General features: G+C 45.7%; 1 protein-coding gene across 2 annotated transcripts in view; it reads left to right on the top strand.

Annotated features, from left to right (window-relative positions):
* Nucleotides 1–15,547, top strand: part of REV1 (REV1 DNA directed polymerase) — a 339,104-nt gene extending 323,557 nt beyond the window's left edge. For both annotated transcript variants that reach the window (XM_030201417.1, XM_030201416.1), the window contains exons 22-23: nucleotides 12,159–12,261; nucleotides 15,225–15,547. In XM_030201417.1, the coding sequence (XP_030057277.1) occupies nucleotides 12,159–12,261; nucleotides 15,225–15,336 (215 nt within the window). In that variant the 3' untranslated portion in view covers nucleotides 15,337–15,547. The remainder of the gene's footprint in view (nucleotides 1–12,158; nucleotides 12,262–15,224) is intronic.
* Nucleotides 15,548–25,544: the final 9,997 nt, after the last annotated feature.

The raw sequence follows: 25,544 nt of genomic DNA, 5'->3' as shown, positions 1-25,544 counted from the left end.
AGCCCTCCTGGGACAGAGAAATATCCAGTGTACCTGAATGTAACCACCTTGAGCTACTACTGAAAAAGGTGTGAGCAAATCTAAATAAATAAAATCTGCACTAGATACTGCAGAAATACATTATTATAAAAAACTAAGGTAAATGTGATGAACAAGGGCATTTTTGGTTCATGTCCCTTTAAACTAACTTAAATGACTGTCTGAATTAAATGAGCTATTTGGTTTTAGTGCCATTGTGATCAGTGGGACCACACACTATGTAAATCTGTTTAATTACCACTGTGGACAGAAAGGTTTTGTTTTCAGCCATTGTAATAGAGTATGAACATGCTTCTCATCAACAATATTTCTGTACTCATTTTTTTTCATGACAACAGCTGTAGAACATACATGAGACTCAGAGATCAATACTCAAGCAGTGAATGCATAGTCTGAAACATCTAACTTCACTGTTTCCATAGGCGCCCCAAATGCAACCTTTCTCTCCTCTTTTGGAGCACTGCTTCCCAATCTGGCAGCAGCATAAGATATAAACTGGAGCTTCCCATCCCCGCTGCCTTTCTGCCTGACTCTCTGCTCCCCGATTCAGTGGCCTTCAATAAACAGACTATGTGCGGGGCCATAGAGCGCTGCACATCGCTGACAGCTCTGCTGGTTCCTGCCCGAACAGGACGTTGCATCATAGAGGGTGGGACCAGAAGAGCTGTCAGCGCTGCCATGCAGAGCTCTATGGCCCCATGCACAGTGTTTGTTTACCAATGGCCACTGAATCGGAGAGCAGTGGGTTTGGCAGCAATGCAGCATGGAAGGGAAGTTCTAGCTTCTTTTTCTTTTTGCAGCTAGGAGGAAGAAAAAAGAGAGAAGATAATGCTGGAGGGAGGAAAGAGCGAGGATGATGGGGGAGGGAAGAGGCAGAGGCACAATGCTGGATATTTTGGGGGGGGGGGGCAGACAGAGAAGCAAGGCTAGATGTTTGGGGGAGAAGAGGCAGATGGGCAAAGCTGGATATTAGGGGGAGAGAAGAAACAGGAGCAAAGCTGGATAGTGGAAAGAAAAACAGGCACTGCTGCATGGTGGAAGAAGAGTGGTAGAGTGAGAGAGGAGAGGGAAAAGCAATGCTGGAATTTGGGGGGAGAGACAGAGGTGCATTGTTGTATGGGGAGAGAGAGAGACAGAGAAGAAATCCGTATGGTATGTGAGGTGGGGGAGAGAGAGGAGATCCTGGGTGCCTGGGGTAGGGGAAGAAAGAAAAGAGATGCTGTGAGGGAGTATTCATAAGGGGAAGGAGCAGTGTCCTTTAGACTCTCTCTGATAACCTCAACTACAATGGGAAGGAGTATATTTCTTCACACGTGTGTAATTAGAAAGCTTCTGTTCACCTAATATTTGCTCTCTCCTACTAATCTATAGGTTTTGAGAGGTGGTTTTCAAGGAAAGTTTACGTTTCTATTAGGGCTGCACAATAAATTTCAAGATCAACACAATGACCCACAAGATCATACACGGTGAATCCCCCGGCTACATGAGTGATTTGATCGACCTCCCCTGCCAGAAATAGATCTATTTCTTCACGAACTTATCTGAACCTACACCTTCCCAATTGCAGAGGAATTAAATACAAGACCTACTATGCATCCAGTTTCTCCTTTTTGGGCAGCCAGCTTTGGAATGCTCTACCAAGACCTATATGATTAATTAACGACTACTTGCCCTTTAGAAAAATGTTGAAAGCTCACCTCTTTAAGCAAGCCTACTCTAATGTCCCAACCTATTCTTACCAACCTCCATTCCTAATTCTGTTCTGACTTAGATACCGACCTCATCATTGGTTTTACTTATCCCTCCTCCCCATTCCCCCTCTACACATCCCATCCTTCTCTTCTCCATCCCCCCTTTATTATATCCTTCCTTACCCCTTTTCCCCCAACTTATACTATCCAATCCTGTCTACCCTATTTTATCCTAATCATACATTATCAAACTCAACTTATTATACATTATTCAAGCTCAACTTCATAATGTTTCACTACCGTTTTGAAATTTCTGTTATAAGACTTTGTATTTCGAATTACTATGTAAGCCGCATTGAGCCTGCATTGTGTGGGAAAGCGCGGGGTACAAATGTAATAAATAAATGCTGTATGGCAGGGAGGGGGAAGAAAGTTAGATGGAGGGAGAGAAACAGAGAGGAGATTATGGTAGGCAGGGAGAGACACACACACACACACAAGATCCTGGATGGTGGGGTGGGAGAGAGAGAAAGAGGAGAAACAGATCCGATATGGCTGAGGGGGAGTTGAGAGACACACACCCTGGGTGAGGGAAAAAGATGGAAAACAGGGAAAATGAAGCATGGATAAGTCTGAGTGGTCAGAGAGGCAGAAAAGAAAATATCAGTGTTGGAGATGGATGTAGTAGAAGATGTGAAGAAGACATGCGAAGAGAGAAAAATGATAAATGGACAGGCGATATGGAAAGAGTTAAAAGAAGACAGAAAGGCAGTAACCAGAGACTGTGACATATAAAATTAGAAAACTTAGATGCCAGACAGCAAAAGTAAAATTATTTTTAATGTAGAATGAAGTAACCATGTTAGTCCACTATCCACCTTATAATTGAAAGAGAAGAACGCCTAGATTTCGACCCAAATCGGGAGATAGACGTTTATCTCACAAAAACGAATAAATCGGTATAATAGAAAGCCGATTTTGGACGTTTTCAACTGCACTCCATCACGGAAGCGTACAAAGTTGACGGAGCAGGTCGGAGGCGTGGCGAAGGTGGAACTGTGGCGTGGTTATCAGCCGAGGAGAGATGGGCGCCTTTCGCCGATAATGGAAAAAAAGTATGCGTTTGTAGCTAGAATTTAGGGCACTTTTCCTGGACCCTGTTTTTTTCACGAATAAGGCCCCAAAAAGTGCCCTAAATGACCAGATTACCCCAGAGGGAATTGGGGATGACCTCCCCTGACTCCCCCAGTGGTCACTAACCCCCTCCCACCACAAAAAATGATGTTTCACAACTTTTTATTTTCACCCTCAAATGTCATACCCACCTCCCTGGCAGCAGTATGCAGGTCCCTGGAGCAGTTGTTAGGGGTGCAGTGGACTTCAGGCAGGTGGATCCAGGCCCATCCCCCCCCCCCTACCTGTTACAATTGTGCTGCTTAATGCTTAGTCGTCCAACCCCCCCAAACCCACTGTACCCACATGTAGGTGCCCCCCTTCACCCCTTAGGGCTATAGTAATGGTGTAGACTTGTGGGCAGTGGGTTTTGAGGGGGATTTGGGGGGCTCAACACACAAGGAAGGGTGCTATGCACCTGGGAGCTCTTACCTTTTTTTTGTTTTTGTAAAAGTGCCCCCTAGGGTGCCCGGTTGGTGTCCTGGCATGTGAGGGGGACCAGTGCACTACGAATCCTGGCCCCTCCCACGAACAAATGCCTTGGATTTATTCGTTTTTGAGCTGGGCGCTTTCATTTTCCATTATCACTGAAAACAAAAACGCCCAGCTCACAAATTGTCGAATAAAACTTGCACGTCTATTTTTTTCGAAAATACGGTTCGGTCCGCCCCTTCACGGACCCGTTCTCGGAGATAAACGCCCATGGAGATAGACGTTTTCGTTCAATTATGCCCCTCTTTACAGGTTAATAAGTAAAAATAAAACAAAAAATGTAAAATAAGATGACAACTTTTATTGGACTAAATACATTTCTTTGACTTGCTTTCAGAGGTCTAAACCTCCTTCCTCAGATTAGTAAACTCCAAAAAGCTAGTCAACAAATTTATTAAATTAGTTCAATAAAAAGGTATCACCTTATTACACATTTTTGTTTCAAATATTTATTCATTTTTTAATTTAGTGAGTGCAATGTGTCAGTTTCTGAAATTTAAATCTGTTGGTCTGACTCAGTATGGCTGTTGTTATGTTACAATCAATTTGCTTTATAGGTCCTGAGTTACTTTTTAAGGTTTTGTATTACTTTTAAATATGCCTAATATTAGTATTTGGACTTGATTTAGCTCATATCATTCTCAAATAGTAGCTCAACTTTCACTTGCTAACATTGAATCTCACTAATTGGGGTGGTACTTTTCACATTTGGGATGGGACACCCTTGGTATCTCTGCACTCTGGAAATTGGACCTTAGCACTGGTGCTTTTGTGTCATCCAAAAGTTCTGGCTGCCTATTCTATAGAAATGCACTTTCCTTCCAACTGTACTGTTCAGCCATCAAGCTCTCAGACAGTTTGAGCAACCACTTTATTCTTTGACATATGATATATATCTAATATCTAAATTTAATAAAAGGTATTGTGACTATTTTACTTTTACTTTTTTTTCTGTGTTGTCAGATAATTATGGCTGTAAGCCCCACCCCTGACCCCACCCCCTTTAGCCTCCCCAAACTTTTGTCCACCGACCACCTATGACTGTTTCAAATTATATGTATATTCAGCAGCACTATACAGTAGGTAGCACTGCCCTCAGAACATCCCCAATCTTTTGCCCCATTTTTTCGACAGATAACTTTGTTTACATAATAATTTATACCTTCAAAAATATCCATTTAAGTTCCATTGAATTATTTTTAAGCAATTAGGCAGTTGGTGTCACCACCACTAGTGCCTTCGAATATCAGCCCAAATGTGACTGGTAATTATTAATGCATGTCAAGCACTGGACACGTAGGCCAAGATGCACTAAAGTCGTCGTTAGAGCCTTTCCCTACTGAATTCCATAGCGAATCGGTAGGGAACAGTTGTGCATGAAGGAAAGGGAATGCAAATGAGCTGCTCATTGTAGCTTACTTGCATTCTCTAATCCCTTGTAAAACCGTCGGATGATTGGCCGGTAGAGCATGCGCAGAGCAGCCAAGCGTTATGCTGGCTGCTCTATGCATGCCAAGGACATTAAAAAAAACACATCCTTTATGGACGGCCTTACCCCCCCCCCCCCCCCCCCCCCCCCCCGAGGTCGCTGCCACTCCCCCCTCCCCCCTGCATTGAAATCAGAACTTTACGCAGCCCCGGCCCCCCTCCCTCCCTTCCTTCCTTCCTTGAAATGACAGCTTCCCCGCCATCCTCCGCCCCCCCTGAGGTCATCGCCGCTTCCACCCTCCTGCCACCGGGTCCTCACAGCGCCTCTCACCTCCGTGTGAAGGCGCTGCACCGGCAACAACAGCTGATCGCCTCTCCAGACTTCCCTCCCTGGCCCGCCCTCGTCTGACGTAAGCTGTCATTTCAGGGGGGGGTGGGGCTGCAGAAAGCTCTGATTTCAATGCAGGGCGGAGGGGGGAGCGGTGTAGCGAATGCTACATACCTGTAGAAGGTATTCTCCGAGGACAGCAGGCTGATTGTTCTCACTGATGGGTTGACGTCCTCGGCAGCCCCCTCCATCGGAAAGTTTACTAGCAAAGGCCTTTGCTAGTCCTCGCGCGCCCATGCGCACCGCGCATGCGCGGCCGTCCTCCCGCCCGAAACCGGCTCGAGCCGGCCAGTCCAGTATGTAGCAAAACAATACACTTCAAGGGAAGACTCAACTCCAAAGGGGAGGCGGGCGGGTTTTGTGAGAACAATCAGCCTGCTGTCCTCGGAGAATACCTTCTACAGGTATGTAGCATTCGCTTTCTCCGAGGACAAGCAGGCTGCTTGTTCTCACTGATGGGGTATCCCTAGCCCCCAGGCTCACTCAAAACAACAACCATGGTCAATTGGGCCTCGCAACGGCGAGGACATAACTGAGATTGACCTAAAAAATTTACCAACTAACTGAGAGTGCAGCCTGGAACAGAACAAACAGGGCCCTCGGGGGGTGGAGTTGGATCCTAAAGCCCAAACAGGTTCTGAAGAACCGACTGCCCGAACCGACTGTCGCGTCGGGTATCCTGCTGCAGGCAGTAATGAGATGTGAATGTGTGGACAGAAGACCACGTCGCAGCTTTGCAAATTTCTTCAATAGAGGCTGACTTCAAGTGGGCTACCGACGCAGCCATGGCTCTAACATTATGAGCCGTGACATGACCCTCAAGAGCCAGCCCCGCCTGGGCGTAAGTGAAGGAAATGCAATCTGCTAGCCAATTGGATATGGTGCGTTCCCTACAGCCACTCCCCTCCTATTGGGATCAAAAGAAACAAACAATTGGGCGGACTGTCTGTGGGCTGTGTCCGCTCCAGGTAGAAGGCCAATGCTCTCTTGCAGTCCAATGTGTGCAGCTGACGTTCAGCAGGGCAGGAATGAGGACGGGGAAAGAATGTTGGCAAGACAATTGACTGGTTCAGATGGAACTCCGACACGACCTTTGGCAAGAACTTAGGGTGAGTGCGGAGGACTACTCTGTTATGATGAAATTTGGTGTAAGGGGCCTGGGCTACCAGGGCCTGAAGCTCACTGACTCTACGAGCTGAAGTAACTGCCACCAAGAAAATGACCTTCCAAGTCAAGTACTTCAGATGGCAGGAATTCAGTGGCTCGAAAGGAGGTTTCATCAGCTGGGTGAGAACGACATTGAGATCCCATGACACTGTAGGAGGCTTGACAGGGGGCTTTGACAAAAGCAAACCTCTCATGAAGCGAACAACTAAAGGCTGTCCTGAGATCGGCTTACCTTCCACACGGTAATGGTATGCACTGATTGCGCTAAGGTGAACTCTTACAGAGTTGGTCTTGAGACCAGACTCAGACAAGTGCAGAAGGTATTCAAGCAGGGTCTGTGTAGGACAAGAGCGAGGATCTAGGGCCTTGCTGTCACACCAGACGGCAAACCTCCTCCAATGGAAGAAGTAACTTCTCTTAGTGGAATCTTTCCTGGAAGCAAGCAAGATGCGGGAGACACCCTCTGACAGACCCAAAGAGGCAAAGTCTACGCCCTCAACATCCAGGCCGTAAGAGCCAGCGACTGGAGGCTGGGATGCAGAAGCGCCCCTTCGTCCTGTGTGATGAGGGTCGGAAAACACTCCAATCTCCACGGTTCTTCGGAGGACAACTCCAGAAGAAGAGGGAACCAGATCTGACGCGGCCAAAAAGGAGCAATCAGAATCATGGTGCCTCGGTCTTGCTTGAGTTTCAACAAAGTCTTCCCACCAGAGGTATGGGAGGATAAGCATACAGCAGACCCTCCCCCCAGTCCAGGAGGAAGGCATCCGATGCCAGTCTGCCGTGGGCCTGAAGCCTGGAACAGAACTGAGGGACTTTGTGGTTCACTCGAGATGCGAAGAGATCTACCAAGGGGGTGCCCCACACCTGGAAGATCTGTCGTACTACACGGGAATTGAGCGACCACTCGTGAGGTTGCATAATCCTGCTCAACCTGTCGGCCAGACTGTTGTTTACGCCTGCCAGATATGTGGCTTGGAGCACCATGCGGTGATGGCGAGCCCAGAGCCACATGCTGACGGCTTCCTGACACAGGGGGCGAGATCCGGTGCCCCCATGCTTGTTGACATAGTACATGGCAACCTGGTTGTCTGTCTGAATTTGGATAATTTGGTGGGACAGCCGATCTCTGAAAGCCTTCAGAGCGTTCCAGATCGCTCGTAACTCCAGAAGATTGATCTGCAGATCGCGTTCCTGGAGGGACCAGCTTCCTTGGGTGTGAAGCCCATCGACATGAGCTCCCCATCCCAGGAGGGACGCATCCGTGGTCAGCACCTTTTGTGGCTGAGGAATTTGGAAGGGACGTCCCAGAGTCAAATTGGAGCAAATCGTCCACCAATATAGGGACTTGAGAAAACTCGTGGACAGGTGGATCACGTCCTCTAGACCCCCAGCGGCCTGATACCACTGGGAGGCTAGGGTCCATTGAGCAGATCTCATGTGAAGGCGGGCCATGGGAGTCACATGAACTGTGGAGGCCATGTGGCCCAGCAATCTCAACATCTGCCGAGCTGTGATCTGCTGGGACGCTCGCACCCGCGAGACGAGGGACAACAAGCTGTTGGCTCTCGTCTCTGGGAGATAGGCGCGAGCCGTCCGAGAATCCAGCAGAGCTCCTATGAATTCGAGTCTCTGCATTGGGAGAAGATGGGACTTTGGATAATTTATCACAAACCCCAGTAGCTCCAGTAGGCGAATAGTCATCTGCATGGACTGCAGGGCTCCTGCCTCGGATGTGTTCTTCACCAGCCAATCGTCGAGATATGGGAACACATGCACCCCCAGCCTGCGAAGTGCCGCTGCTACCACAGCTAGGCACTTTGTGAACACCCTGGGCGCAGAGGCGAGCCCAAAGGGTAGCACACAGTACTGGAAGTGGCGTGTGCCCAGCTGAAACCGCAGATACTGTCTGTGAGCTGGCAGTATCGGGATGTGAGTGTAGGCATCCTTCAAGTCCAGAGAGCAGAGCCAATCGTTTTGCTGAATCATGGGGAGGAGGGTGCCCAGGGAAAGCATCCTGAACTTTTCTTTTACGAGATATTTGTTCAGGGCCCTTAGGTCTAGGATGGGACGCATCCCCCCTGTTTTCTTTTCCACAAGGAAGTACCTGGAATAGAATCCCAGCCCTTCCTGCCCGGATGGCACGGGCTCGACCGCATTGGCGCTGAGAAGGGCGGAGAGTTCCTCTGCAAGTACCTGCTTGTGCTGGAAGCTGTAAGACTGAGCTCCCGGTGGACAATTTGGAGGTTTTGAGGCCAAATTGAGGGTGTATCCTTGCCGGACTATTTGCAGAACCCACTGATCGGAGGTTATGAGAGGCCACCTTTGGTGAAAAGCTATCAACCTCCCCCCGACCGGCAGGTCGCCCGGCACTGACACTTGGATGTCGGCTATGCTCTGCTGGAGCCAGTCAAAAGCTCGCCCCTTGCTTTTGCTGGGGAGCCGCGGGGCCTTGCTGAGGCGCACGCTGCTGACGAGAGCGAGCGCGCTGGGGCTTAGCCTGGGCCGCAGGCTGTCGGGAAGGAGGATTGTACCTACGCTTACCAGAAGCATAGGGACCAGTCTTCCTTCCCCCGAAAAATCTTCTACCTGTAGAGGTAGATGCTGAAGGCTGCCGGCGGGAGAACCTGTCGAATGCGGTGTCCCGCTGGTGGAGAGACTCTACCACCTGCTCGACTTTTTCTCCAAAAATGTTGTCCGCACGGCAAGGCGAGTCCGCAATCCGCTGCTGGAGTCTATTCTCCAGGTCGGCGGCACGCAGCCATGAGAGCCTGTGCATCACCACACCTTGAGCAGCGGCCCTGGACACAACATCAAAAGTGTCATAAACTCCTCTGGCCAGGAATTTTCTGCACGCCTTCAGCTGCCTGACCACCTCCTGAAAAGGCTTGGCTTGCTCAGGGGGAAGAGCATCAACCAAGCCCGCCAACTGCCGCACATTGTTCCGCATGTGTATGCTCGTGTAGAGCTGGTAAGACTGGATCTTGGCCACGAGCATAGAAGAATGGTAGGCCTTCCTCCCAAAGGAGTCTAAGGTTCTAGGGTCTTTGCCCGGGGGCGCCGAAGCATGCTCCCTAGAACTCTTAGCCTTCTTTAGGGCCAAATCCACAACTCCAGAGTCATGAGGCAACTGAGTGCGCATCAGCTCTGGGTCCCCATGGATCCGGTACTGGGACTCGATCTTCTTGGGAATGTGGGGATTACTTAATGGCTTGGTCCAGTTCGCAAGCAATGTCTTTTTCAGGACATGGTGCAAGGGAACAGTGGACGCTTCCTTAGGTGGAGAAGGATAGTCCAGGAGCTCAAACATTTCAGCCCTGGGCTCGTCCTCCACAACCACCGGGAAGGGGATGGCCGTAGACATCTCCCGGACAAAGGAAGCGAAAGACAGACTCTCAGGAGGAGAAAGCTGCCTTTCAGGAGAGGGAGTGGGATCAGAAGGAAGACCCTCAGACTCCTCGTCAGAGAAATATCTGGGGTCTTCTTCGTCCTCCCACGAGGCCTCACCCTCGGTGTCAGACACAAGTTCACGGACCTGTGTCTGCAACCTCGCCCGGCTCGACTCCGTGGAGCCACGTCCACGATGGGGGCGTCGAGAGGTAGACTCCCTCGCCCGCATCGGCGAAGCTCCCTCCGCCGACGTAGTCGGGGAGCCTTCCTGGGAGGTGGCCGCGGTCGGCACCGCACGCGGGTACCGACGTCGGGGACCTCAACCTGGGCGATGGACCAGCCGGCGCCACGCTCGACAGTACCGGAGGCGCAAGCACCGCCGGTACCGGAGGGGTAGGGCGCAACAGCTCTCCCAGAATCTCCGGGAGAACGGCCCAGAGGCTCTCGTTCAGAGTGGCTGCAGAAAAAGGCTGAGAGGTCGATGCAGGCGTCGACGTCAGAACCTGTTCCGGGCGAGGAGGCTGTTCCGGGCTGTCCAGAGTGGAGCGCATCGACACCTCCTGAACAGAGGGTGAGCAGTCCTCTCGGTGCGATGCCTGCTGGGTGCCGAATCCCTCGGCGACCCAGAGCTCTCGGTGCCGACACGGGGAGGAGACCAGTGTCGATGCTTCTTCGACTTCTTCCGAAGCATGTCACCGGAGCTCCCCGGCACCGACGAGGAGGACGTAGAATCCATCCGTCGCTTCCTCGGGGCCGAGACCGAAGAAGGTCGATCCCGGGGGGGCTGTACCGCAGGAGCCCTCAGGGTAGGAGGAGACCCACCCGAAGGCTCACCGCCACCAGCAGGGGAATGGACAGCCCTCACCTGCACTCCTGACGATGCACCTCCGTCCGACGACATCAGCAGACGAAGTCTCGGTACCACCGACGTCGATGCAGTCGCCCGATGCCTCGGCGCCGATGCAGAGGTCCGATGCCTCGATGCAGTCGATGGAGCGGCAGCCAAGGAAGATGGTCCGGACGCTGACGACGTCGATGCACTCGATGCCTCCGGTGCCGATGTCGACGAAGAGCCCGAGAACAAAACGTTCCACTGGGCTAATCTCGCTACCTGAGTCCGCCTTTGTAACAGGGAACACAGACTGCTGTTCTGAGGGCGGTGCTGGGCCCCTAGACACTGAAGACACGCAGAGTGCCTATCAGTGAGCGAGATTACCCGGGCGCACTGGGTGCACTTCTTGAAGCCGCTGGAAGGCTTCGATGTCATGGGCGGAAAAATCACGCCGGCGAAATCAAAAGCCGAAATGGCGAAAATTGAAGCACCAAAATTTAAAGGGAGAAAAATCTCGACCGAGGCCAAACTAGGCCTACCCCGACAACGAAAGAAAACTTACGGGGCAAAAGTTGAGAAAAATACGGGAAGGGCAGAAAACCCGAAAGGGTCTTCCGGAACACTTCCGGAGCGCTTCCCGAACTTTTTGAAAGAAAAACAAGGAAAAAACACGTCGAAAAGGACGCGCGAGGTCGACTCTCTGGGGCACGAACGGCGTAACACGACCGTACCGAGCGCGGACGAAAGAAGACTGGCCGGCTCGAGCCGGTTTCGGGCGGGAGGACGGCCGCGCATGCGCGGTGCGCATGGGCGCGCGAGGACTAGCAAAGGCCTTTGCTAGTAAACTTTCCGATGGAGGGGGCTGCCGAGGACGTCAACCCATCAGTGAGAACAAGCAGCCTGCTTGTCCTCGGAGAAACCATGGTAGGTGCAGCGGATGCCAGCAGCATCAGAGCCTGTGATTTTTTTTTTTATAATACACTACAGTGAAGAACGTCCATAAAGGATGCTCCTGACGAGCACTTGGTTGTTTTTGCCCCCTCCCGATTTTTTTTTTTTTTTACATTTTATAAGTTTTCCAAGCCCGTGCAGCTCCAACGAGAGGTACAGACCTCTCGTTAGATTTACCAGCGTTAGGGCAAGCGGAAAAGCTTAGTGCATCTCATTTCAATAGGGTTTCTACACAATTTGCTTAGCTGCTATCGTCGTTGGAAAAAAGTAGTGTATGCCAGTGTTACTACTTGCTCGTTATTGGCTCGTAAAGTTTAGTGCATCTGACCCTTAATTCTTGGTTTTTGACATGAACAAAGTTAGTCACTTTCTGTGGCTAACCATTGTATGGGTAACTGTTGTTGACAAAAGTGGATAGTGAAGTATTTAACCTTCCCTTTCAGCTAGTGACCAATAGATGAAAATTAAGATTCCCCAAGGCATCCACCAGAGAAGGGAAACCTGTAAATTAACAAATATTAAAATATAAATAACATACATTTGAAAGATCATAATTGCTAGTCTATATCAAGTTAGCATTCACTTTTTTTCTTGTGTGTTTGTATAGATCCCATGGAGGAGGATATACTTCAGGTTGTAAAGTATTGTACTGACCTTATAGAAGAAAAAGATTTGGAAAAATTAGACCTGGTGATAAAGTACATGAAAAGGTAACACTTAGGCAATGCCATTAGAAACAAGATATTTAAAGCCAAAACTTAATGTGTGAAAGTCGTGATTCAATTAAATAGATACATCCACTTACTGCTTAAATATTAATGACTTGGTTTTATTTGTACACTCATGATAAATTTTCAACGTGAAATCGTATATGTACTTCCAGTTTGAAAATTACCCCAGGGAATTTATGTGCTTACATGCACATAATTTCTGGGTTAATTTATGCATTATATATTTTCAAAAGCCTGCACACCAGTTCAAACCATTGTTCACTCCTTCTCTAGGAACATCTCTTCTCAATTTTGGTAAAGTCATTCTGTAGATGTATGCATTAAAAGGTGAGCAGTTTTATAAAAGATGATATCTACACAAAGTAAGACTCAATCTGCAAATTGTCTTTGAAAATTACCCTCACTTTTTCGTATAGATAACTCATTTATTATGAGAAAAAAGCAGTTTAGTTTTCCAAATTTTTGTGGAAGGAATTAAAGCAAAGTATTCTGAATGGTTTTACTTGTGGGGGACTAAATAACTTATGAGATTAAAAAAACAAGGAGCCTCTCAAACTGAGGGCTAGATTTATTAAAGCGTGTCACATTGTTGGCATGAAGTACTACTACTACTACTACTATTTAGCATTTCTATAGCGCTACAAGGCATACGCAGCGCTGTACAAACATAGAAGAAAGACAGTCCCTGCTCAAAGAGCTTACAATCTAATAGACAAAAAATAAATAAAGTAAGCAAATCAAATCAATTAATGTGAATGGGAAGGAAGAGAGGAGGGTAGGTGGAGGCGAGTGGTTACGAGTCAAAAGCAATGTTAAAGAGGTGGGTTTTCAGTCTAGATTTAAAGGTGGCCAAGGATGGGGCAAGACGTAGGGGCTCAGGAAGTTTATTCCAGGCGTAGGGTGCAGCGAGACAGAAGGCGCGAAGTCTGGAGTTGGCAGTAGTGGAGAAGGGAACAGATAAGAAGGATTTATCCATGGAGCGGAGTGCACGGGAAGGGGTGTAGGGAAGGACGAGTGTGGAGAGATACTGGGGAGCAGCAGAGTGAATACATTATAGGTTAGTAGAATAAGTTTGAACAGGATGCGAAAACGGATAGGGAGCCAGTGAAGGGTCTTGAGGAGAGGGGTAGTATGAGTAAAGCGACCCTGGCGGAAGATGAGACGGGCAGCAGAGTTTTGAACCGACTGGAGAGGGGAGAGGTGACTAAGTGGGAGGCCAGCAAGAAGCAGATTGCAGTAGTCTAAACGAGAGGTGACAAGGGTGTGGATGAGGGTTTTGGTAGAGTGCTCGGAAAGAAAGGGGCGGATTTTACGGATGTTGTAAAGAAAGAAACGACAGGTCTTGGCGGTCTGCTGGATATGAGCAGAGAAGGAGAGAGAAGAGTCAAAGATGACCCCATGGTTTCGAGCTGAGGAGACAGGGAGAATGAGAGAGCCATCAACAGAAATAGAAAACGGGGGGAGCGGGGAGGTGGGTTTGGGGGGGAAAATGAGAAGCTCGGTTTTGGTCATATTTAATTTCAGGTGGCGTTGAGACATCCAGGCAGCAATGTCAGACAAGCACGCTGAAACTTTGGTTTGGATGCAAGGTGAGATATCAGGGGTAGAAAGGTAGATTTGGGAGTCATCAGCATAGAGGTGGTAGGAAAAGCCATGGGATGAGATTAATGAACCAAGGGAAGAAGTGTAGATAGAAAAGAGGAGGGGACCAAGAACAGAACCCTGAGGTACGCCGACAGGCAGAGGGATAGAAGTAGAAGAGGATCCACCAGAGTGAACACTAAAGGTGCGGAGGGAGAGGTAGGAAGAGAACCAGGAAAGGACAGAGCCCTGGAATCCAAGTGAGGACAGGGTATCGAGAAGTATGCTGTGATCGACAGTGTCAAAAGCAGCGGAAAGATCAAGAAGAATGAGGATGGAATATTGACCTCTGGATTTAGCCAGTAATAGGTCATTGTGAAGTAGCACATTAACATTTAGTTACTTATTGTAGGGCCATTTTATGCAGTAGCACCTATTTGTGAATAATGGGCATTTACCTGGCAGTTCGCTTCAGTAAAACTAGCCCTGAAAGTCGCAACACTTTGATTCTGGCTGCTAAAGATCTATTCTCTGATCTTCACTTGTACTAAAATGTTGAGGGGGCTTTGTGCCTGATGCTTTGCAAGGAGCTTCCTCTGTTCATTCCTTTACTTTTCTTTGTGGCATATATTCCTGTGCAGCAGGAATGGATCCTCAGAAGCTTAGCCGAAATTGGGTGGCGGAGCAGGTGGGGGAAGAGAGGTTGGAGGTTGGGAGGCGAGGATAGTAGAGGGCAGACTTATAAGGTCCGTGCCAGAGCCGGTGATGGGAGGCGGGACTGGTGGTTGGGAGGTGGGAAATACTGCTGGGCAGACTTGTACGGTCTGTGCCCTGAAAAAGGCAAGTACAAATCAAGGTAAGGTATACACATGAGTTTATCTTGTTGGGCAGACTGGATGGACCATGCAGGTCTTTTTCTGCCATCATCTACTATGTTACTATGCAGCAAGAGTCACTTATGCCTTTAATGACTTCAGTGGGTGGCGGTAAGTGCTTGTCCCGAAATGGCCACATGGCAAGTGGTTCACTTGCCGCACGGCCATTTCTTTAAGAAAAGGGAAACCTGCCTTTTACCTGCTGTCAAAAACATGCACCGACGCAAGCACAGGCCCTTTTTTGCTGCAGCTTCATAAAAGGACCCCTTTGTGACTAATATGAAATAGGAAAGCCCTTTTGAATCTAGAGCCTCTTGAACCAAAAACTGTTTTGGTTAAATAATATTTTGAATCTTTTGTTTTTTTTACTAGAGTGTAGCTATTTAAACAACTTTTGTGTGTGTGGAAAACCTTTTCTTTTAGTTAATCTTATAACTCTGAAATACAGTGGACTAAATAGTCTGCATGTACCATTTTGTTTTACAGGTTAATGCAGCAGTCTGTGGAGTCAGTTTGGAATATGGCATTTGACTTCATTCTTGACAATGTTCAAGTAGTCTTACAGCAGACTTATGGAAGTACATTAAAAGTTACATAACTGATCTGGTAGAGAGAACGTTGATAAGGGTCTGGAGCTCTATACTAACTGTGCCATAAGTGCTCGTAAGGTGCATGACGGTTTTACTGAGTTTTTATGATAATTTTCCATTTTTTAAACAAGTGTTTTGTATATTTTTTTCATAAAAGTGCCAAATTTGTCAGTATTGCATGTACATAATTGTTTTAAAAATTCTTTTATTGTAGAATAGGTTGTATTTACAAAATGATTGTTTATAAAAGTTTTAAGAAATTTTTACATTGATGTGTTCAGAATTTAATAAAGAACTGTATGTATATTTTGTATGGGCTCATTTTGTCAATACACAAACTACTGCTTCCCTTTTTCTTAGTAAGCTCACGCAGTAGATTCGATTAGGAAATAGAGCTATTGAATTTTGCATAGACAAGCACAAAGTCATGTACAGCCATGTTCATTCTGTATAGGTGATCATATTTGTCCAAAATATTACATAGTTTTCCTTAATAGTTCTAATATATATAATGTACTTTTCAGAAAGAGTACAGTTCAAATGCTTAGCTAGTATGGAGTGGAGGAGCAGCCTAATGGTTAGTGCAGTGGCCTGCAGTTTCTTGTGATTCTGGGCAAGTCACTTCTGCTGCTAGTGTTTGGCTTGTGTTTCTGTAGAGATTATATTCTTGCTTTCCTGTCCAAGTCACTTAATCCTCCATTTCCCCAGGTACAAAATAAGTACCTATATATAAACTGCTTTGATTGTAACCACAGGAAGGCAGTATATCAGATGCCACCCCCTTGTGTAAGGGGTAATTGTATAAGAGTGTGCCTATCTCAATGTAACAAAAAGGCACTTCTTTTATAAAATAAGCACTCTGCCATCTCTCATACCATGCAGATTTTCAGGCACAAATTTACATTGGTTCTAAAGGTGTAACTATGTGCATGTACCTGCATATTTTGTAAAATACATGCGTACATTGTGACACTGTCCCTGCTTCACAAACTGTTAGTCTAGGAACATGTACATATTTTACTAACATACTGTCTACCAGTGTTCCCACAGCAATATAAGGGGAATGACAGCAGACAGCACATATTAATGCCATTAGTAGGGCAAGAGAGAAAGTATATAACTGGAAAGTTATGTGCACAAATGCTTGCAATCTATGCAGCAAAGTTCATGATCTGCAAGCTCTGATAAGGCAGACTTGGATATTGTTTCTATCACAGAGATATGGTTCAATGACTCCCATAAATAGGATGCAAACATACCACACTATACTGTATTTAGGAAAGATAGAGATGGTCATAAAGGTGGAGGGGTAGCTTTATAGGTAGAAAAACAATATTAGAACACCTGAAATGCAGGAGACCTGAGAGGAAAAAGCAATATGGATTGTCTTAGAAAGAGAAGATGGAACCTCCATCCTTATATGGTCTACAGAATTCCAACACAAACAGTAAAGTTGGACAAAACCGTGGTCATAGATATCCAAAAGTTGGGAATGAAGGGGGAGGTACTGTTTGGATGTTTCAACCTGCCAAATTGAGTATCAGATGGGATGCTTTTCAAAGTACACTGCAGAAACAAATGGTGATGGAACCTACAAGGGGAGGGGGTGATGCTAGATCTTGTGCTCACAAATAGAAAGAGTCTACCAGATATTCATAGCTATTTAACCAGCCAGACATGGCCGCTGACCAGTTAAATAGCATATTGGCATCTAATTGCTAACATTCAGTGGGAGACAACTGGTTATCTCCAACTGAACATTGCTGGTTAGTGCATAATCAAGTATTAAGAACAAAACTTATTCCCGTGAGTTGTCAATGAAAATCTTGGGAGTCACAGTAGGTTTTTATTTATTTATTTATTTGTTACATTTGTATCCCACATTTTCCCACCTATCTGTAGGCTCAATGTTGGTTTATCACCCTTGAAAACCAAGTCTCTAAGTTGACCTTGAGTGTCTTTCACTCACTTTGGAAGCTAAAAAGATTGAGGCCATTTTTCTCTATATCTGTCTTTTGTACCTTGGTTCAATCCCTTATCCTCACTAAATTCAACTATTGCAATTCCATCTATGCTGTACTTAAAGGTGGTCTTCTCAAAAAATTACAAACAGCCCAAAATACTGCTGCTCATCTTATATATAGATCTCCTAACTTCACCAAAGCTGCTCCTCTTTTATATGAGCAACATCCTGTTTGGTCAAGCCCCATCATATATGAATAATTTTATTGAATTTACCCCGCATAATGCTGTTTAATCATCTTGAGAATATCTTGTCTTATAATTCCCTATCTGTAAGAATGTGATATGTAAAACAATTCACTCTGCTAGTTTCTCCCATCAAGGCACCGAAATTTGAAATTCTCTTTCTAAATCATTCAAGTTTACAGATGATTACCTAACTTTTAGAAGTCTTCTAAACACACATTTCTTCGGTCTGGCCTTTCTGAATACAAAGAAATCTATTTGAATTTTACTCACACCCTTTTCTTTAATCACATTTCCCATCTAGTCTATGCCTCATTATGATCTCACCTATCTACCCTTAATTCTTTGTTTGTCCTTGAGATAGTCTAAATCCCTGGTTACTCACTGCACATGTATTAATTTGCTTCTTGAAGTTATTGTAATTTGTGTTATAGTCTGTACATTATTATGTTTTATTCACTTTGTAAGCTACCTTGAACTTAAGTCTATTTCAGGCTAACGTGGGGTATAAATGTCATGAATAAATATTGCACTACTTATCCAGTTAGGCATTTGATATTCAGTGCCTAACTGGATAAGTTTAGCAAGCAACTAGGACAACAGTTTATACGGGCCTATTTTAAACCGCTAAAAAGTTAACTGGTTAGCACTGAATTTCAACTTAACCAGTGGTTAACCCCCCCCCCCCCCCCCCCCCCCAGGGGAAGTGATGTCACCACACGGAATAGCTGCCTAATCTCCCACCTCCTCAACCCCAACCCAAAGACTGTAGAAAATCAGTGGCATCGGCCCTTTACCAACCACCCTTATAGCATGGCGTGGTGGAAGTTTGTCCTACTTTTTTTGCTCGGATGAGTATTAGGGAATGAACAATGAAGCTGTCAGATTTCTCCTACTGCAATGCTGCTCAACTAAAGATGGGGCAGGCTTCAAAGATGACAGATGCACAGCACCAGTGGGCCACTCCCGCTGTGCACATCTCTACTTGTTTTCAAATCTATGCTGAAAACCTACCCTTTCACTGCTGCTTTTTAGCTCCCATTACTTCCCTCATCCATAACTGTCTTGTCTGTCTGTATTATTTAGATTGTAAGCTCTTTTGAGCAGGGACTGTCTCTTTGTATCAGGTGTTCAGCGCTGCATGCGTCTGGTAGCGCTATTCAAATGCTAATAATAATAATTGTGGAGATGGATGGCAACCTAATGATGGAAGTCAGGGCCTGGTTAAAGGATATCTGATCAGACCTTAAAGCTGTTCGAGAGGAGCTAACATGTTTTGGGAGTGGATTTAAGAGGAGAAATCCTTGCGTTGAGTCACTGCATCGAGGAGATCAAACTTAGAATTAAGGAGCTAACATGTTTTGGGAGTGGATTTAAGAGGAGAAATCCTTGAGTTGAGTCACTGCATCGAGGAGATCAAACTTAGAATTAAGGAGCAGGCCAACACAATTGTAAATCTAGATAATCAGGTGGGACAGATGCACAGAGATCTGACAGACAAAATTGAAGACCTTGAGAACTGCAGCCACCGCTGTAATCTGCAGTTTCGAAGGGCCCAAGTATGGTGATTGTGAGTCAGTTGTGCAAAAGATTGCTAGTGCTATACTTTCCATGGAAGGAGAACCCTTAAGACCTGAAACCATTGATGTATGTGCTCATCATACCCTGGGTAAGGCTAGAGCAAATATGCCTAAGGAGATTGTGGCATGTTTCCAGAGCTTCAAACAGAAGGAAGTTGTATTGCACAAAGCACATGTGAATGGCATTATAGTATGGAATACCTATGAGATTTCCATCTACCGGGATATAACAGTGGTGACTTGTGCCCACTCACAGCCTACTTGAGGGGTTGGGTTAGAAGGTAAGGGGAGAGTAGTAATGTAGGGTGGGAGACATGGAAAGGACAGGAGGGCATTGGGGATGAAATAGAGTGAGGGACAGGTTAGGCTGCACACATGGAATCAGAAGAGGGAAGGATTGAAAAGTGAGGAACTGTTTCTATCCATCAGGCTGGACTATTGCTTTCTTTTTGGTCTTACAGATGGGGGATCTGAAAACATCATCTTTGTTAAGGGTCTCAATACACCCTTTGGCAATGTCTTTACAAGGAGCTTACGTTTTCTTATTTTACTTTGCATCCAACTATGTGCAACTTATTAAGGACCCTAAAGGGGACATAACCTCAGGCTGAAATTCAGTGAGCAATCTCTTTCTCCTCCGTTTTAGGGTTGGATATGTACACTTTGCTGTAAATTTTAATGGTGTTCCTTTCCAATGATTTTGTTAATTTTACAATTGTTAACCACTTTGACCAAGTTTTGATAAGGTATATCAAGGCTACTGAATAAATATTAACATTTGGCCATGTGGGTGGATATAGGTGGAATTATATATAATTTTGTATCAGTGTATACCCCCAATGATAATCAGTGACCTTTCTACCTGCAATTGGAACAAAAGCTAGTGACTCTTGATTATACCGGGGGGGGGGGGGGGGGGAGGGATTTCAATAGTACAAGAAACCCACAATTGGATTCCACAGCTAATACCCAGTCTAGAAGAATAGATCACTTTACCTTTAAGAACTTCTCTCCTTTTCTTGTATTGATTACATCCTTATGGACAAAAGTTAGTATCCAGGGTTCAAGATGCAGGAATTGATGCTATTGTTTGGTCTGATCATGTTCCGGTTTGGTCAGTTTGTAAGGGGGTTGATATGGAGCCTTTTGGCACCACAATGAAGAGGTTTAGCAACATCTCCAAACAGATTCCTGAGGTATTCCAGTTAAATATCATCCTGGGAGTCACATTGGGGCTGGTATGATAAAATTATGCCTTATCTGCTGATAATTTTCTTTCCTTTAGTAGCAGCAGATGAATCCAGGAACTGGTGGTTATGTCCTGCTGGTAGATGGACATAACCACCAGTTCCTGGATTCATCTGCTGCATACGCTAAAGAAGGGACAGTTTCAAAGCTTTTTATTAGGGGGCAGTTTCTCATGTGAGCCAGTAGACTTAACAAGCAAGGGCAGGACAGGTGGCATATGACTTGCAAGTTTCTTAAAGGGAGTTCTTTGAGGAGAGAAATAGAGCTGGCTGGCTATTAGCTCGCCCACTTAAGGCTAATTGGTGCAAACCCAGCTTATATCTGTGAAAGATACCAGCGGACATATAAAGAGTAAATGCAAAGAAATTTGAAAATACTTTCTGGATTTTTAACAAGCCTTGAATACACCTATGAGGCTTGTTGCTGTACCCATGATCTAAAACATTATCTTCATGGGGTAGCAATTCTTCAGTTGTCAGAACATCAGAACTTGACCAAGAAATACAGGTTCAGGAAGTCCAAGATGCCATTAAACACTTAAAACCTGGAAAATCCTCAGGGCTGGATGGCTTTAACATCCCATTTTTTTTTTTTAAACCCGCTCTGGTTTCATTGCACATTTTTTTGCCATCTGTTTTTAACAAGGTGCTGGCAGGGAAGGAGCATGTGCAGTCAAGACCCTCTTTAATGCAGCTCTTTCAGGCCCCTTTTTATTTTTTATTTTTTTACTAAATCTGGATTTAAAACTGCTGGCTAGTATTTTAGCCACTAGACTGATGCCTATATTAACGACATTATACATGAGGATCAGTGTGGGTTTATCCCTGGAAGGACAATGGTTGACAATGTATGTTGGGCATTGTACTTAATGAGGTGGGCACTAGGAAGGAGGGAATACCCATAGTGCTTCTGGCGATTGAAGCTGAAAAAGCATTCAGCCACATGGAATGGACTTTTTCAGAGAGGTTCTGTGTGCATTTGGGTTTAGTCTGAATTTTTGCAAATGGATTTCAGCACTTTATTCTACTCCCAAGGCAAGAGTATGGGTGAAAAGAGGCTAGTCTGCAGCGTTCTCTCTGTGTCAAGGAACCTGCCAGGGTTAGCCCGTCCCCACTATTGTTTGCTCTGTCAGTGGAGCCCTTGGCTTTGCAAATTCATAAGGATCCAACAATTACAGGAGTTGAAGAGGCAGGGGGAAATTCAAGATTTAATTAGTCACGGATGATATTTTGTTGACTGGTCACACCCTGAGTATTTACCATAGTCAGCTAGGACCTCCCAAATACTGGTGAGGTACTAGCAGAATATGTTAAATACTCTGGGTTTAAAACGAAACACTACAAAATCAGAAATTTTGAATGTCTCATTAGCTTCTGATATAGTTCAGGCCTTCAGGTTTCCCTCCATTTCTGTTGAGCAAAACACAGTACATTATGAGGTATCTTAGGGATACAGCTCAGCCCAGTGGGTACTAAGTTAGATTTTTAAGGCATTTATCATAATTTATCTCATGACATTGACAGATGGCATGGAACAAATCATACCTGATTAGGTAGAATTGCAGTTAAGTACATAAGTAATGCCACACTGGGAAAAGACCAAGGGTCCATCAAGCCCAGCATCCTGTCCACGACAGCGGCCAATCCAGGCCAAGGGCACCTGGCAAGCTTCCCAAACGTACAAACATTCTATACATGTTATTCCCGGAATTGTGGATTTTTCCCAAGACCATTTAGTAGCGGTTTATGAACTTGTCCTTTAGGAAACTGTCTAACCCCTTTGTAAACTCTGCCAAGCTAACTGCCTTCACTACGTTGTCCGGCAACGAATTCCAGAGTTTAGTTACGCGTTGGGTGAAGAAAAATTTTCTCAGATTTGTTTTAAATTTACTACACTGTAGTTTCATCACATGCCCCCTAGTCCTAGTATTTTTGGAATGCGTGAACAGACGCTTCACATCCACCTGTTCCACTCCACTCACTATTTTATACACCTCTACCATGTCTCCCCTCAGACATCTCTTCTCCAAACTGAAAAGCCCTAGCCTCCTTAGTCTTTCTTTATAGGGAAGTCGTCCCATCCCCGCTATCATTTTACTCGCCCTTCGCTGCACCTTTTCCAATTCCACTATATCTTTCTTGAGGTGTGGCAACCAGAATTGAACACAATACTCAAGGTGCAGTCGCACCATGGAGCGATACAACGGCACTATAACATCCTCACACCTGTTTTCCATACCTTTCCTAATAATACCCAACATTCTATTCGCTTTCCGAGCCACAGCAGCACACTGAGCAGAAGGTTTCAGTGTATTATCAACGACGACACCCAGATCCCTTTCTTGGTCCATAACTCCTAACCTTGCATGTCGTAGCTATAATTCGGGTTTTTTTTCCCACCTGCATCACCTTGCACTTGCTCGCATTAAACATCATCTGCCATTTAGCCGCCCAGTCTCCCAGTCTCATAAGGTCCTTCTGTAATTTTTCACAATCCTGTCGCGAGTTAACGACTTTGAATAACTTTGTGTCATCAGCAAATTTAATTACCTCGCTAGTTACTCCCATCTCTAAATCATTTATAAATATATTAAAAAGCAGCGGTCCTAGCACAGACCTCTGAGGAACCCCACTAACTACCCTTCTCCATTGTGAATACTGCCCATTTAACCCCACTCTCTGTTTCCTATCCTTCAACCAGTTTTTAATCCACAATAGGACTTTTCCTCCTATCCCATGACCCTCCAATTTCCTCTGTAGCCTTTCATGAGGTACCTTGTCAAACGCCTTTTGAAAATCCAGATACACAGTATCAACCGGCTTCCCTTTGTCCACATGTTTGCTTACTCCTTCAAAGAATTGAAGTAAATTGATCAGGCAAGATTTCCCCACACAAAAGCCGTGCTGACTCGGTCTCAGTAATCCATGTCCTTGGATGTGCTCTGTAATTTTGTTTTTAATAATAGCCTCTACCATTTTCCCCGGCACCGACGTCAGACTCACCGGTCGATAATTTCCCGGATACTCACCGGTCTATAAAAGGATGCTGCTGCTGCTGCTTCAATTCCTGAATTTATAAATACCACCCCTTGGAATACCAGAAAATGCTTTGCTCCAATTGGTGGTTTTTTTTGTATGTTTGTTCTAGAAACCTGTGGTGATCTTTTCCTCCAATTATGGTTAAAAGGAGGATACAGGGGGACCTAGGTGTTCCAGACCTTAAACAGTACTATTGGGCTACCCGAGCTATGGAATGGGAGAAACCAAAACCATGGGTTAGGATTGAACAGGCCACATTAGATGATTCCGCTCGACAGGTCTGTCATGAAATGTCTAGCCACCCACCTGGGGTTACCCAGCAGCCACTTAGAGGGTCTATCCCCAGCACAGCTCAGGTTCACCTGCACCTGCCACTTGTGCTCTACACTAGCACCCTCCTCCCACCGACTGGGTCACAACTGCCTATGGGTGAGTCTCCCGCTTTCAAATTATCCCCAGTGATTCCTAGGTTACTGGGGCGACAGTTCCTAGAATGCACCCAGAGACCCAACACACAAATCACAAGAATTCTTAGGCAATAAACTACGAATGTTTATTGTCATAAAAATATTGAACAGTGAACCATAAAAACAGATGGAACAAAACAGCACATAACAGGTAACTGAATATGAATCAATTATAAAACTATCTAAACATTTGTTCACTACCTGAATAGTACAAGACAGCAGAAGCTCCTTTTTTAAGGGCTCTGTTGCAGGGAAGCTGCTGTCACAGTCACAGAACCCCACCTGTGGAAAGGAAAAATTAAAGCAGAGACATATCTCTTTCTGGAGGAATTATCATAAACACAGTACAAATATATGTAGTAAAGCACTTCTGAATGTGGGACGGTCTGTCAAATTCTGCTTGAAGAATTGGCTCCATGCAGAAGCAGAAGAGCCAGGAAACTGGAGAGGAATTAAGAGAAAATAGATAGGACTAACATTCTGGAGTCATATAAAACTACCTGGAGAAAATGGAGAACAGTAACTACTAGACTATAGGAGAAATAAATGAGCCAGATACGACAACTTTCTTATACTCCCCCCCCCCCTTTTTTTTTAATCAAATAGCAAGGATTCCCCTTGTACCAGATTTTGCCATACAGCACACTGAGTAACATCCAAAAACACCTATACAGCATAGATGGCAGTGTATTACAGCTCACCAAGGGAATGGATCCTCAGAAGCTTAGCTGACATTGGGTGGCAGAGCCGGTGGTGGGAGGCGGGGCTGGTGGGTGGGAGGCGGGGATAGTGCTGGGCAGACTTATACGGTCTGTGCCAGAGCCGGTGGTTGGGAGGCAGGGATAGTGCTGGGCAGACCTAAACGGTCTGTGCCCTGAAAATGACAGCTACAAATCAAGGTAAGGTATACACAAAAAGTAGCACACATGAGTTTATCTTGTTGGGCAGACTGGATGGACCGTGCAGGTCTTTTTTTGCCATCATCTACTATGTTACTATGAAACCAACTCTAGCAACAGAGAAAGCTGTGTCCTTGCCATAAAGAACACAAGAATTGCCATTTTGGAATAGACCAAAGGTCCATCAAGCCCAGTATCCTGTTTCCAACAGTGGCCAATCTAGGTCACAAACACCTGGCAAGGTCACAAACACCTGGCAAGATCCCAAAAAAGTAAAACAGATTTTATGCTTCATATCCTAGAAATAAACAGTGGATTTTCCCAAGTCCGTCTTAATTCTAAACAATCCAAGTGGGCTACATCAACCCCAGATCTGCAGTAAACAAAACAGCAATACTAACAGACTGTATCATGGCAGAAGACCTTGACCTACTTTTCATCAATGAAACCTGGATCCACGACCAAAAGGACCCCATAATTCTAGACCTGTGCCCTCCAGGATACAAAATCACACACTGGGCCAGAAAGGAAAAGAGAGGCGGAGGCATAGCACTAATCTATCAATCCCACTTCACCACCGAAACCACTGCCGAGTCCATGACACCTGAACTTGAAACTGCCTCAATCAGAATCCACAACAAAATCTACGCAATCATTTGAATTGTGTCTTGTTTTACAGACCTCCAGGTAATTGGAACGAAGGCCAGACTAACTTCGTGGACTTCATTTCAAACACGTGTAACCAACTCCAATGTACTAGTATTAGGAGACATCAA

This window comes from Microcaecilia unicolor, chromosome 4 (assembly GCF_901765095.1).
Source record: "Microcaecilia unicolor chromosome 4, aMicUni1.1, whole genome shotgun sequence".
NCBI lineage: Eukaryota > Metazoa > Chordata > Amphibia > Gymnophiona > Siphonopidae > Microcaecilia > Microcaecilia unicolor.
This window is presented reverse-complemented; position numbering and strand designations above follow the sequence as displayed.